At 39.0% G+C, this 16287-nt stretch overlaps 1 protein-coding gene across 1 annotated transcript in view; it reads left to right on the forward strand.

Annotated features, from left to right (window-relative positions):
• Positions 1 to 14996, forward strand: part of LOC137072729 (B-cell receptor CD22-like) — a 39577-nt gene extending 24581 nt beyond the window's left edge. The window contains exons 3-13 of the mRNA XM_067440655.1: positions 4642 to 4704; positions 7212 to 7559; positions 7658 to 7906; positions 9993 to 10250; positions 10360 to 10617; positions 10737 to 10985; positions 11073 to 11145; positions 13447 to 13492; positions 13652 to 13723; positions 14597 to 14666; positions 14788 to 14996. Coding sequence (XP_067296756.1) covers positions 4662 to 4704; positions 7212 to 7559; positions 7658 to 7906; positions 9993 to 10250; positions 10360 to 10617; positions 10737 to 10985; positions 11073 to 11145; positions 13447 to 13492; positions 13652 to 13723; positions 14597 to 14666; positions 14788 to 14792 — 1671 coding nt within the window. The 5' untranslated portion in view covers positions 4642 to 4661 and the 3' untranslated portion in view covers positions 14793 to 14996. The remainder of the gene's footprint in view (positions 1 to 4641; positions 4705 to 7211; positions 7560 to 7657; positions 7907 to 9992; positions 10251 to 10359; positions 10618 to 10736; positions 10986 to 11072; positions 11146 to 13446; positions 13493 to 13651; positions 13724 to 14596; positions 14667 to 14787) is intronic.
• Positions 14997 to 16287: the final 1291 nt, after the last annotated feature.

Here is a 16287-nt window from a genome sequence, read left to right on the forward strand (position 1 = left end):
GCTCTCGTTCTTTTTCTCCTCCAGAATAACCTCCCTCTCCCCCTCTAACCTGCTCTCGTCCAATCAGAATCCCCTCTGTCTAAGGCGGCGGGATAAACACAGAGCAACAGCCAATGAAAATAAAGAAGTAGAAGCTTGCTAGGCAAAAGCACGTTTTCACCAAAGTACATTACAGACAAACTTTAATCTCCCTCATTATTCTTAAAGCAACATAACCCAGTTATATTCTTCTTCACATTCAACACACTATATTACTTATAAATCCTATAATTGAACTCTCTGAATAAATAAGAATATAGTTTAATCAATAATAATTCCTCTCACTTAGAATTAACTATTTCTGTAATATTCTCAGAAATAAGATATTAATAAACCTATACGGAATATTAATAACCCACCTGGGTTACATACATGTACATTCTACATGATTTAAATAATAATAATAGGCTACATTTTTATTTATTTAAAACTGATAGACTAAATTTATGGTAGAAGTTCTTTGTTTTTATTTGTTTTTTGCATTTTTTATTATAATAACATGAAACACAGAATGACAACATGCCAGTAAGCAGGAAAATAATATACCTTTTAAAAAGATTCAGTTTTTACAGCTTTCTTATTGGAAGAGTCAGACATCAAACACACGTACAATTTGAACTCTTCCAGAAAAAGGTTAAAGAAAGGCTTACAATTACAAAATTTACATTTATGTATTCTTTGTTAATCCACATACTCGTTGGTGTACTCATCGTATCCTTTGAGGATAATAAATGTGCTCACATTCACACAAATGTACCCAATTGATTTGGACTTGCCTTAACATGTTGAATAATGTGACAGATAGATTGACCGTAAGCCTCACCGGTGGAGAATTAAGATGACCAAACATCAGCATTGATTCAATGTTTGTCTTTTCAACACTGAAAAGCATGGAATTATCAACATTGATCCAATATTATTTAGCAGTGAATTTTCAACATTGGTCCAGTATGGTGTTAGCATTGAATTTTCAACATTGATCCAATGTTACTTAGCATTGAAATTTCAACCTCAACCAAAATGATGATTCTGATGGAATTTCAACATTGAATCAATGTCACCATGCTATCTGGGTGGTTTAAGTCATGGAAAAGGTACGACTGGCCAAAGTCACATTTGAATAATGTGACACTGCTATATTAGGTATTCCCATACTTTATTATACAAATGTGAAGGAAAATGAAATACTGTAAAAAATGTATGGGTATGATTCAATTGGAAGTTCTCTGTCTTTTGTATGTGGGACTTTTATGCTCGGTGTAAAAACATCCTGGGGTTGGGAAAATTGACTTCTATTTTGACAGGAGAGCCCCTTGGAACAGGACGGCCTTCTGTTGTAGAAATGGCGAAGCCAGGTTTTGGGAAGGGAGCATGGTGGATTATTACCATTATTCCTGAACATTTTGATTCATTTTTGGGGCTCAAGGACTAAGGACTCATATGGACAATGCTTCATATATGGATAATCCTCCGTGGAGGAAAAGGGCGGAGGGTGAAAAGCGGACAGCTCCAACACCTCCGATGTGAACACAGGGAAACATTTCGGCATAAAGGCTGGATTAGGCTTGGAAAAAACCTTATCTCCACCCACAGAAAATTTGATGCACAAGGGGTGGACAGAGAGATTTTGACACGTTTGGCTGACGCCAAGGCCAAGAGCAAGGCTGTTTTGAAGGACAGCGACTTAAAGGGAATATTCCCCAGTGGCTCAAAAGGGAATTGAGACAGAGCTTCCAGCACCATGGAGAGGTCCCATTCAGGGACCGCTCTCCTAATGACTGGCAACAAGTGACGGCCGCCCTTCATAAATCTGCGGATTAGAGAATGCTGCCCAATCATTGAGCCCTCAAAACCCACATGATAAGCAGAGATAGCTGCCAGATAGACCTTAATAGTGGAAAAAGACCTGCCCTTATCCATAAAGTCTTGGAGGAAACACAAGATATCAGCAACTGAGCACTGATATGAAGTGAGACCCCGCCCAATCACACCACTCATCAAACATCTGCCACTTACAGCCATACAAGGACCATGTAGAAACAGCCCTGGCATTCTGTATAGTAGCCACCACACTATACACACGCTTAGGTTCATCTTCTCACAGGCCAAGAGCTACCCTGTCCGGGTGTGGGTGATAAATCTCCCCGTTCGCTTAAGACAGTAGGTCTGTGCGGAGGGGGAGGCATCACGGCTAAGCATATAACAGAGGGATTATTTCTGCCAGCCACAGTGTTTTGGGCCACCTAGGTGTTATCAGGATGAGAGAAAGGCCCCCCTCTCTCACCCTGGCCAGCGTGAGAATTATCAGGCACAGGGGAGGAAAGGATCTTCTATCGAGGGGGAACCTGCTCTTCGGAGATTGGCACCTCCACCCTCAGATAGTAGACATAATGACTTTGACTTTGTAAAGTCCAAGTCATTATGTCTACTATCTGAGGGTGGAGGTGCCAATCTCCGAAGAGCAGGTTCCCCCTCGATAGAAGATCCACGACTCTGGTCAGAATCCTCAGTCCATACTAAAAGCTTGTAAGTAGGACATGACGCTGAAAATGAATTCATTTGAAATTCATTGAAAATGAAAATGATTCAGAGCCTTCCAAATGGTCAGAAGTCCTAAATAATTTATGTGCTCTGAACGTAGTTTGCTTGGTCACAACCGTTGCCTGCCAATCCCCAGCCTGTTAGGGACGCGTCCATCGTCATGACTTTCTGCAACATAACAGGCCCCAAGGGGGTACCCTGTGCGTAAAATTCTGCGCTCTTCCAGTGACGTAGATCTGCAGCGCAGGTGCACATTACTTTTACAGAGCGGCAAAGATCGTGTTACGGGCTGAAATGTAGTGACAAAACCCATTTCATGAACACCCTCATCCTCAGGAGTCCTAGTGGCAAAAACTGGATAGCTAAAGCCATAAGATCCTGTAGCCTGAGACATGTGGGATATCGCACCCTCGCCCCCCCCCTCTGAACTGTGACAGACAGTTCATCAGAGAGAGAACGCGCTCTTGAGAGAGACACGCTCGCATGGAGACTCAGCTCCATGCCCAGGAAGATCACCTTCTGACTGGGTGTAAAATAGCTTTTTTTCACACTCACCCCGAAGCCCAGAGATGGGATGTGCGCAAGCAACACCTTTTCCCTCGAATCGGCTATGATGAGCCAATCATCTATGTATGTCAGGACCCGTAGACCAGACATTCTCAGGGGAGTGAAGCCCGCTTCCACATGCAAGCAGAAAGTTTGGGGGCTTAATTTTTGCCCGAACGGAAGCACCGTGAATCCGTAACAAATGCCTCGATAGGCGAAACGAAGAAACTTCCGGTGTGATGTATAAATGCTTATGTGGAAAAAAGAATCTTTCAGAACGACCGATGTGTTCAGAACGGTAATGGAAACCCTGGTTTATCCAATTGTGGAGTACAACCTAAATTCTCTGAATCCTCTGTCAGAAAAGAGAACGCTGCTGAAACGTGGGGGTATCATAGCAAGCTGCAGACGATAGCCCTGTAATATCATGCGCAATATCCATTCGGGTGGTGCTGCAGTAAGCCAGGCTGACACACAGCTCATGCCCACCCGAGCCGTGCTGGCTTCGAGCATGCCTAACTGGCTTATTTGTAAATGGACTGCATTTATATAGCGCTTTTATCCAAAGCGCTTTACATTTTGCCTCACATTCACCCATTCATACACCGACGGCGATGTCAGCCATGTAAGGTGCCATCCAGCTCGTCGGGAGCAGCTGGGGTTAGGTGTCTTGCTCATGGACACTTCGACACTTGGTCAGGTGGAACCGGGGATTGAACCACCAACCTTCTGGTTTGTAGACAACCTACATGAACCATTGAGCCACTGCTGCCCGCGGCACAAATACCACATATTTGTGATGCAATAGCGCCCTCTAGTGGGGAAACTAGGGACGACGCGCAGGTCACAACTACGTCCACTCTTTGCAAAGAAAAGTTATTTCCCTGCAGAGAGAGGGTATCTCTCTGTGACAAATTCTTTTGATTTTTTAGATATATTGTTTTTGATATGTGATATGTTTTTGTGTGTGTTTTGTTTTCTGGGAAACACTGGGGCCGAGGCATTTATTATGAGTGAGGGGAACACAGGATTTATGGGAGATTGGTTAGGTATAGTTGTCACAGGGCTGTGTCTCAGTAACTATATGGTTGAAAATCAGAAGTATAATAGGCACAAATATGTTTTCTCTTGCAGTCTTTTGTATGGTGGTCACGAACGATAAAAATCCACTTATGCAAAATGTATATTAAAGTGTCTCTATACAGGAAGTGGCTTAAAAAAATTAACCTGCCATTAGAAATACTCACCAGAGAGTGACAACTAGCCTCAAAGTATTTACTGTTTTACTATATACTATTTTTTCAGTGTGAAAATAAAAGCCATCATTCTGGCAGCATTTTACTGTCTATAATGTGCTGTCAATCATAAGGGGATGAGCAAAGATGTTGGACAGTTACAATCTCATGCAGTGAAAACATGACTATTGCTGCAATTTTCTTGAATAAATAAAGTAGTGTTTATTATGTTTTATCCAACGTTAAAACTGAAAAATAATCCACTGTACATTTGTTGTAGGTGTTGATAGTGACGTCAGAATGGCTCCTCCTCTTCCTCTGATCATTCTGCTCATGATTCACGGTGAGTCAATGCGAGTCAGTAATGCTCAGGAAGTTTTGCGTAGAGCATTTAAGCACATGCTAATTTGACTAGTGTGAACTTTTTAGGGGTTATAGTCAGAATGAAGATGTGAGTTAGTGTTTCTGTGTATATTTCTGTAACATCCTCCATCAAAGTTAATGAAGTCATTTACACTGAGATCATTTATCACTCAATAGATTCTGAAAAGATGACCTTATATTTCCCGTAATGAGTCGCTGTAAAAATATGAAGTTTTCAATAGTCAGTAACTATAATAAAACAACTGTAACAATGTTCAATGTGAGATGATCCAGTAAACACAGAAAATTGCCCTAATATTCCCATATGGTTCCTGTTTAGTTATTTTTCTGGGGAAACAAATAAAAACGTTCCCTGCAGGTTATTTTGGGGTTATTTGTATAATTCGTTACTGCACACTTCTGGTCTGCACTCACTTCTCCAGCACGTGCTTTCTTCTGACTTCCACAGAAAGACCCGCACTCGCATAATTTAAAAATTAATTGTCATTTTGTTTTTACTGACTGAATTACATTATAGTCTATCGATCTTTTTTGAATATGTTATAATTCAAAAAAAATTCAGAGATATTTGACTCATTAATTGAAGACTACATGATGTTAACCAATAAGTTATTGTTTACTGACCAAAAGAGAGAAGGGTATGTCCCATTAATTCAGTGGTAAGACATTAATGCCGTGTTATCCCAGTTACAGTAATAATTATTTTAAAACCCCATACTGTGTTGATGTCCTTGTTATTTGGCACTTAAATGTAAGACCTGGTTGTGGTACAGTGTCAGTAATAGAAGTTACAAAATCGTACATATTAATGCATAAATTCTTTATGCATTAATCTTATTTAATCATCCATATGAAGGTTTATGTGCTTGTATTATTTCTATTGATTAAATAAGTTCAAAACAAGACATGGTTTGTAGTAGGCAACTGATTATAAGCATCCATATATTGGTCTTCATATGCCGCTTATACCATATGGGATACGGGAATTGCTGGGCGATTACTAACGTACAGCAGCGTAAATGATATCAGAGTTAAGAGGTTAGAGGAGCGTTCTCCATCCAACAGGGAATGTTCTATTTACGTAAATAAAACTTTCCTAGCTAACTAATAGAAAACGTTAGGTTGTCTGTTCTGGGAACGTTCTGAGAACCAGAAATTGTTAACTGGGGAGCAAGACATGGGGTCGGCTTTCTGGGACTCATAAGTGCTCTTTTATTTATCTTTAAGTCATTAAACAAACTGTGTTCACATCACACAAAACATAAAGCAATAATCAAACTCTCTTTGCAAACTCATCGGTTTAATTAGCAGTTCCTCTCTGTGTTTGTGTCATTATAGTTCCAGGCTACATCTACATTAATCTGGATAGATTTGAAATGTTTTCTCTTTGTCCACACTAACGTTTCCAAAAGTTTATCATCCACACTGAAACATCAGTAAAAGCCAAATTAAACTTATTGCGCATGTGTAATGTGGGATAATTATGTAGTGAAATTCATAACAATGCTTTACATAGTTTGAACCCTGGATACTGTTTCCACCAGCCGGATCTCACGAAAAATGCGTATAAATAGTACGAGTGTGCAATGTCGTGGAATGTATACGGAAAAACTCATTTTGGCGTGCATATGATATGACTCAATGGCGTATTATACATACGAACCCCCCACCCCACTACCCTAAACCTACCCAAGAGAGCGTGTCATATATACGCTATAAAGTGCGTATCATATGCACTCGAAAAACAGCGTATCGTATGCATGCCAAAATGAGTTTTGGTGTATACATTCCACGGCATTGCACAGTCGTACTATTTATACGCATTTATGTGATCGGAATTGTGAGTCATGGAATAAATGCAAGGCTGTAACAGATTCAACCCGGCGCTCTGGTGGAGTTAAATAGTCTATAATCTGTGCTCTTGGGAAAGGGAAAAGTCAAATGGCAAAAAAGGCAGGTCCAAGGCACTCAGTTAAGTGAAGGATAAGGAAATAATTAAAAAGCCTTTATTTGGTATGGCTTAAGTCATTTTAAAATACAAGAGCCAACATGTTTCGACCCAAATTGGTCTTCATCAGGGATGGAGACCCTGCAAGGCTGTATTGAGAGTCTACAGGCGTTTGTGTGTTTTGTTTACTGCAATAAACTAGGACACACGACACGTAAAAGCTCATAAAAGCTCACTGATATGAAAAAGACGTCATAAAGTTATCACACAATTCTTCTGGCAGGATCATTTTATTTAGCAAAATATCTCACTATGTGTATGTATCTCTCCCTGGCCCTCAGTTCCTGGTGGCTTTATTATGTCTCCCCATGCCAATTACTGCAATGAGAGACGTGTTTATCATTTGCACTTGACCCACTTACAGCTCATTCTCCAGTTCTCTCTCCCATCACAGACCTTGCTAGACCGAGCCCACTCGCCACAAAAACATTTAAAGTTTGATGAATTCTGTGTTTCAGGGGTTTCTAGTGCTGGTTGGGGTGTGAGTTACAGTCCTTCACACATCTGTGCACTAAAGGACTCAACAGTGATAATGAGATGCTCTTATACATACCCTACTGGACATCAGATCATGAAAGTGTTCTGGACCAAAGGCCCTATTGAATGGGGTGAAGAGCCTCCAGATCTGTCTGAGGACCCTGAATACAGTCAGAGGCTTCAGTATCTGGGAGATAAACAGCAGAACTGCACCGTCAGACTGAGTCATGTGACACTGAAGGATTCACACGAGTACTATTTCAGATTCATCACTAATATAACAGATGGAAAATGGATTGGTTATCCAGGAGTGACTCTTACTGTAACAGGTGAGTTTGATGAGGTTTATCTCTTCTTCTGTGCATTATGTTGAATAATAATCAGTGTATGACAGCAGCACTAGATATAATGTGTGTGTTGTGTTCAGATCTTCAGGTGGAGTCTCCTGAGAGAGTGACAGAGGGAGATTCAGTCCGTCTGACATGTAAAAGCAGCTGCACTCTGACTGACAGAGCAACATTCATCTGGTCCAGAAACTCACAGCCATTAACTGAGAGAAGAGACGGAAACAATGAACTCCTGCTGCAGTCAGTCAGAAGAGAGGATGCAGGCAGATATAGCTGTGCTGTACACGGACACACTCACACATCGCCTGGTGTTCATCTCAATGTCATGTGTGAGTACAGATTAATTAGTTCTTTTTAAATTATGTTTTATTAACAAGGATCAGGAGTATCTCATTGAGATAATGGACACAAGTGAAGATACTCAGCTAATCAGCAAAAATAGGTTTATATGCAGCAGACCTCTGGTCATTGACAGTTTATCAGCATTCTGGCAGTTCTGGCAGTTCGCCCTGCCAACTCACGCTGTAAACACGGCTCCACACGCTGCTCGAAGCAATTCTACAATGCTAAAATATTTTCCTTACCATATTCTAAGCTACCTAATAGCCCCTTTCTAGCTGCTTTTATTTGCATATTTCCAAATAATATCTCCTCAACATCATGGTAAAATATTTTCTGCTTTTCCCGAAGTGCAATTGGGATTTTGCTGCGATTCTGTCTAACGATACACACACCACGCACATGCACACACACACACACACACACACACACACACACACACACACACACACACACACACACACACAAAAAGATGTTCTCAACCATAGGTATCTCAATAATGTGGTGTTTTAGGAACAGTGACGAGTCAACTGCATGAGCAGCGCTCGGACAGTGTAAAGATTGCACACTGCAGAGAATTACAGCAGAAAAAGTTAACAACAATTTCTGTCTCTGGAAATTATATTAAATAATGCATTGTTACCAGCACACATCAAGCTTTTCTTGCAGTCATGCCTCCTCAATGTGTGATACTTTTCACACAGGAGAAGTGTGTTCATAATGGATGCGCACACAGTTGCCATGGTGATGAACAATAAATATACTTGCTGGTAAACTGAATGCACGTATAGTGAGGCTAAATCACTAAAATTATGGCAATACAACCAACAGCGAATATTGCGCCAAATGATCAGCCACTAGTTGGAACCCGCTGATAATCACTTAATAACGATAATCGTCTTTTAGGGGTGTAACGATACACTTGTGTGACGATTCGGTATATATTACTATCTGAACTCATGATATGATATGTATCCCAATATTTTATTCAAAAAAAATTATTTTATTTTTTTACATTTTATTTTTATTTGTGTATTATGATTATGATTATTATTATGATTATTATTATTATTTATTTTTTTCCTCACCCATTATTTGTGCTTTCAATACAGGCATTATCTCTCCCGCTATTAATGCACTATACATATAAAAATAAACCTAAAATGCTTTATCATTCCGTCACCGGGACCGCAATCTGTCTCAGTTCTAATCGCAAGAAAGCGTGTCAAAATGACCGCTCTCAAACTGTAAATGTTTAGCTCATACAAAAATTTTAAGTCTGCATTTACTCTCTCACGTGTTGTTTCTGTGCATCACGCCATCATCTGAACGTTTGTGTCTACTACAGTATGTGTGTCGTTGCAAATCTGTTCATCATAAGCCATCCTTTGTGTCTCTTCAGAAGACTTGGATTTGGATTAGACACTCGATTAGTTATTTTGACAATGCCTTTATGACATTTTTTGGGGGGGAGGGGGGATCTTTTAAGTTTGAGAGGAATTTGTGTTTGGAAGTTTAACGAAAAACGACATGATGGTGAGTACATGATGACATAGTTTACATTTGTGGTAGCCTACATGTAAATTTGTATTTGGTTGAGTTATACCTTATAAAAAGGTCTACTATAGCAAGTTGAGCTTTGAATAAAACAACTCTATATCGCAAATCATATTGTTTCCATCAGCGATACACATCATCACATTTTTATATCGCGATACATTGTTTAAACGATATATATCATTACACCCCTACTGCCTTTAATCCAATGCTTCTCAACTTGATGCTCACATAAGCTCTGTCACACAGGGCTGACACAGTGTGGCCATACTCTCATTTGCGACACATAATTACGATATTTTGTTGATTATAGGCCTACCTTTCTCAGCTTTTGTTGAGGTAGATTTATTGTCTTCATGAGAGAATGCAGAGTTAGAGAGCTTTCTGACCCCTCTATAGACAGCAAATAAATTACCACTTTCGAGGCCCAGAAAGGTAGACATTGTTAAAATAGTCTTGAACCTTGATCTTGAATGAGATGATTTAACGGTTTGTTTGTTTTTTTCTTTCTTTTTTTAGACCCTCCCAGGAGCGTCTCAGTGTCCATCAGTCCATCTGGTGTAATAGTGGAGGGAGATTCAGTGACTCTGAGCTGCAGCAGTGATTCAAACCCTCCTGCTCTGAACTTCAGCTGGTTTAAAGGAGGAACGATTGTAGGGTCTGGAAGAATCTACAGCATCTCAAAGATCAGCTCTGATGACAGTGGAGACTACAAGTGCAAGTCCATCAATGAACATGGAGAGAAATACTCTGATACTGTGACTTTAAACGTCATGTGTGAGTTTATTAAAACACATAATATGCTAATTACCTGTTTTGAACATTTCAGTTCATATTAGTAATTTTTAAAATAAATTAAGTGAAATAATTTGGTGATTGTTATTAGACCCTCCCAGGAGCGTCTCAGTGTCCATCGGTCCATCTGGTGTAATAGTGGAGGGAGATTCAGTGACTCTGAGCTGCAGCAGTGATTCAAACCCTCCTGCTCTGAACTTCAGCTGGTTTAAAGGAGGAACGATTGCAGGATCTGGAAGAATCTACAGCATCTCAAGCATCATCTCTGATGACAGTGGAGAATACAAGTGCAAGTCCATCAATGAACATGGAGAGAAATACTCTGATACTGTGACTTTAAACGTCATGTGTGAGTTTATTAAAACACATAATATGCTAATTACCTGTTTTGATAAATTATGTTCATATTAGTAATTAATAAAAAAAAAAATAGTAAAAGTTCTTAAATAATTTGGTGATTGTTATTAGACCCTCCCAGGAGCGTCTCAGTGTTGATGAATGGATCTGGTGTAATAGTGGAGGGAGATTCAGTGACTCTGAGCTGCAGCAGTGATTCAAACCCTCCTGCTCTGAACTTCAGCTGGTTTAAGGAGAATGAAACCTCAGCTGTTGGATCTGGACAGAGTTTCAGTGCACTACAGAGTGGACGCTTCTACTGTCAGGCTCACAATCAACATGGATCTCAGAGATCAGACGCTGTAACTGTGACTGTGAAAGGTAGAGCAGCTCATATATTTATATTACTACTTATTAAAGTGAAGCAACTCTCTGACGTTTCTGACGTTTTATTCATTTGTCTTTTAGGACGTCTGGTGATATTATACATATCCATTGGAGTGGTTTGTGGAGCTGCAGTGATCATCATGATGCTGATTTGGTAGGATATGTGTCTATAGTACTATATGGTTGAATGAGTGACTTAGAAGGTTGTGAATTTGTGCTAATAGATTAGTTGTCTATAATCATTTAATCTAAAAAAAGCATATCAATGGTTGAGTAAGCAAGCTCATCATTAAAGTGCGTATTTGAGAACTGGCAGTAGGGTTGTGCCGATAGACGATAGTATCGTGTATCAATGGCGACGATATTATCAAGACGATAATTGGCTCATTTTGCCATTTAATTGATTTAATTATTATTGTTATTTTAAGGCTAGTATTATTATTAAATTAATATTAGGACCTACAATCTCATAACGAAATAACCACACGTGTGACATCACTGACGAGCGTATGAGGATTGAGGACCCAATGAAAATGTTTTTGAAAATTAGGCTACTAATAAACTACATACCACATCAGAATTAAATTGCAAGGTAATTGTAATAAAGTTCATAAATTTGGGAAGCAAGGAGGCGGGAACCGGTGAACATTCACCAACTTTTAATCAAATAAATACACAAAACGAAAGTAAAACGCGGGCAACCCTTCACGGACGACTGCCTGCACACACATAACTAAGCACAAACAAAACTCAACGTATAGTCCAGGCCTGGTCCTCTCTCGTCTTACACTGCCTTCGCTCCTCCTTTTATGTTCTCGTCACTCTGCCGTGAGACTAGACCGGTGTGGCACGCAGCTGGTGCTCATGATCACTCGCCACTGGCCCGCTCTCACGGTCCATCGCCTGATTGCCACAGTAATCTATTCTCAAATTTTCAAAGCTTATTATAAAAAAAGATGCATCATTCTTATACAGTTGTTGTTTAAGCCATAATTATAATAATACTATCAATAAGATTACATAGGCCCAATAACTGCCTTAGGTCCGAACACAGTACAAATCAGTAATCTGTGAACATCAACAGGAGCTTCAAATACTGACTTTAAACACAATGTGTTTAACAAGCAATATAGTCTATTGATTCTTATTTTTTTCACTGTCATTAATATCTACACGAAAAATATTACGTTTTCCATTTAAGATATTATGTTGATTATAGGCCTACTGTTATCAGCTTTTTGTTGAGGTAGATTTATCGTCGCCATTAGAGAATGCAGACTTAGGAGCTCTCTGACCCCTCTATAGATTACAAATAAATTACTTTCAATGCCCAGAAAGGTAGTAAAGACATTGTTAAAATAGTCCATGTGATTACAAATAATGTTACAAAGCAACTTTTTGTGCGAAAAAAAAAAAAAAAATACTACTTTATTCAACAATTTTGCTGTAGCCTGTTCCAGTCTCCTACACAGTTTACATTGGCCAGCTCCATCATAACACGCATGCGTCGTGGTGCTCACATGAACAGCATCGGCTGCCGTAGAAAATACTCTGATACACTGTTTTGCGTAAACTGTGTAGGTAACCTTCACAGGCTAGAACAAAATTATTGAATAAAGTTATTTTTGTTTGTTTTTGAGTGCAAAAATTATTCTTGTATTTTAAAAAAATTAAAAGTATTCGGGCTGGAGACTGAGTCAACAGACACAGGTTCAGGTACGAGAAAGGGAAATTCTCTCTTGGGGACAGGCTCTGGCATGGCGGCAGCCATCTTGGCAGAGGACTCAGCGTGGCGGTGGCCATCTTGGCAGAGGACTCTGGAATGGCAGCCCTCTTTTCCAAAGACACAGGCTCAGCAGCCATCTTGTCCGAGGACACAGGCTCGGGGGTAGAATCTTCCTCTACTTCACCAACTGTGTAGGAGGAACCAGACAATAATACAGCATGATCTATAAATTGTTCTAAAGGCAGGTCATTTTGACCTTGTGGCATGAATGAGTTCATGGGTTGATTTAATTTATGAGTATAAAAGTCCTTTAAAACAGTATCCTTCCAATTTACTCGATTGGCCAGAGCACAAAACTGAGAGGTGTAATCCTCAATACTACAGATACCTTGATCTCTTCCGCTGGATCCATGTTTGAGGGTAATCCACAATCTAAGTCAAAAACATCCACAGAGCGCTTGCTAAAGGCACAGAAGCTAGCGCTGGTCTGTTTGACTGGCTTTAAAGCTCCTGGCTCATGGCATTACCTGCCTCTGACGTCTCATCTCACCATTGGTCTGATTTCACACGTGCTTCAGGCCACAATCATGCAGAGCGTTCCCACAGTACCAATCGGCGCAGCGCGAGTTCCCTTGAAAAGTAATCTGATTGGTTCGAAATCATAACTGTGTATGAAACATCAAATACATTCTGATAGGTTGTAATTGTGTCAAATCATTGTCTTTAAAGCGGAAGCAGGTGGATGAAAAAGAGAAATAACACACGGGAGACTCAGGTGAGAAAAATAATGTTGTTTTCAGTACTTTACTGATCAGGTAAATGAACTGGTATCTAAAAGATTAAATAGGCTGAATATAGTTGTGACTGTATTTAGTGAGTTGTTTACAGACATTATTAATTTTCTCTCTATTCTGTTTTTTCTTAAATGGCAAAGATGGTTCCTCATCATGACAGACGCCAAGCTTGTGATGTTGAATTGAATGAATCTGTGTATGAGAATTTAACGGTAAGAGTTAGCCAACATGGTTTTTTTTTTTTTTTTACTCTTTTATTTTTATTAAAATATTATTATTATTATTATTATTATTATTATTATTATTATTATTAGGACTTAAAAATATCCCCACATTGCATCATTGTACATTATATTCAACATTATATATATAGTCGTTCAATATAATAATCACTGTAAAATTAAAAATTTCCTCCCTCACCCATTACTCACGCTTTCAATGTAGGCAGCATTCATTCCTGAAGCTCATCTCGCCCTGCCTGCCCCACTATTAATGCTCTCTACATACAGTATACGAATAAACCATCTAAAATGCTTTGAACAATCATACCACTAAAACTAAACGTGATCTGGTGATTTAAATAATGTTTGCGCTTTCACCAAGGAGTGCTGACTTAAATGATGCTTTCGCTTAGCCTTTGGGGATTGTCATTCCGGCACCGCGCGCGCTTCAGATGATCAATGTACTCTGTCACAGTTCTGATCGCAAGAAAGACCAAAACTCTCAAACTGGAAATGTGGAGCACATCCAAATATTTTAATTCTGCATTTACTCACTCATGTGGTTTCCACGCATCACGCCATCATCTGAACGTTTGTGTTTCCTACAGTATGTGTGTCGTAAATCTGTTCATCATAAGCCATCGTTCGTGTCTCTTCAGAAGACTTGGATTTGGAGTAGACATTATTGTTCCCTTATACCTACACATACTTACTTTATAGTTACACTATAATTACTGAAAGTTAAGCTGTAAATTAACTTTACTTACGCAGTACTTTCCGTTTGAGAGGAATAATGGACTTTAAATGGAGGGAAAATGAAAATGAAAATCAGTTTGTTTAATTTTAATTTTTTTTTGAACCTAGGCTGCTCAACTCTGCTCTTATGGTAATAAACCTGTACTGGACTCGTCTGTGTATGAAAATCTTCCAGCACGTAAGAATACTCACTAGATACTCACTAAAAACCCACCTATCTGTATTTTCCTCATGTGTGTTCTTGATGCTTTTATAGACATATTTCATAACTGATTTAACTTTCTTTTTTTTTAAATCAGGCTAACAGATCTCTTTGGATGGCAGCCTTTATGGATCTCTTTGTGGGCAGAGCCCTGGATGACTGACAGTTTATGACTGAAGTCATGTGAAGATCATTTTCTAGATGAATTAACAAAGATGCAAAAGGTTAAAGGGATAGTTCACTTTGAAATTAATTTTTTATATGTTTTAGCTTACCTCATGGGCACCCGAGATGTAGGAGTATTTGTTTCCCCAGTAATTTCAATTTTGAACATTTTAGGTCAAACCGTTCTTGTCTGTGCCTCACATAATGCAGGTCTATGGTCACCACCTCAAAGAGCATACACAGAGAAGTCCAAATTAAACTATCCCCCACCGTAAGTACACACTGATGGCTTAAGACACGAAACGAGCAGTTTGTGTGAGAAAAAGAACAGTCTTTATATCATTTTTACCTCCTGTACACCACTACGTCCGACTGATCCGAGGGCGCGCATGCGTGTTTCCTGTTGTGACATTCACGCGTTCTGGCTTTAGTCTGCGCAAGCGCGGAAAGCGCCGGAAGTGGATCTCTCGCACGTGTACGTCTCTCATTGTTTACACAGAAATTTGGGAAGTGTTACCTTTCACTGTGAAGATCTAAACATATTTAGACGTACAGAACATTGCAATGGAAGAAGATTTCGATATATTAACAGACAACTGTTTTGTGTAAACATCAGTGTGTACTTACGATGGGGGATTGTTTAATTTGGACTTCTCTGTGTATGCTCTTTGAGGTGGTGACCATAGACCTGTATTATGTGAGGCACAGACAAGAACGGTTTGACCTAAAATGTTCAAAATTGAAAATACTGGGGAAACAAATTCTCCTACATCTCGGATGCCCATGAGGTAAGCTAAAACATATAAAAAAAATATTTCAAAGTGAACTATCCCTTTAATGAATTGATGTAACATTGTGTAATCACTGAAGTGTTTTTTCTTTATGCTTTATATCATTTATAAAGCTTATTTCATTTCGATTTTTTTAATAGGTGCACTATGTAACTTAAACAAAAACACATTTTGGAAGATGGATTCATGATGTACTCGCTCATTGTATAAATTTAGTAAATTTTGGAGAGAAAAAAAAGATGTACAGTACCAGTAATGTTTCCAATGAAAGGCAGACAAAGCTCTAGTTGTTCAGTTTTACACTTTTCTGACATTCAAAACATCAGCATAGCAGCATAAATAGTAAAGAGCATTGCATTAAGAGGTTGCTAGAGAAAATATCATTAATATAATGATCATAATACTACAGAAAATTACTTGCATCTCGCAATCTTCCTGTTTTTCTGAAGAACATTTCAATAAATAAGTCCTTAATATAGAGTAACTTACATGATCATTTTTTGGGTAAAAAAGAAAAATTATATGCCCTGCATTTTTTTTTAAAATCATAAAAATTGAACTATTAACTCTTGCCAGGGCTTTTTTTTTTTCTTTTCTTTTTTATTGCCAGCCACCGCCAGGATTTTTGAAAAATGTTATAG

The sequence above is a fragment of the Pseudorasbora parva genome, chromosome 4 (assembly GCF_024679245.1).
Source record: "Pseudorasbora parva isolate DD20220531a chromosome 4, ASM2467924v1, whole genome shotgun sequence".
In the NCBI taxonomy this organism is placed as follows: Eukaryota; Metazoa; Chordata; class Actinopteri; order Cypriniformes; family Gobionidae; genus Pseudorasbora; species Pseudorasbora parva.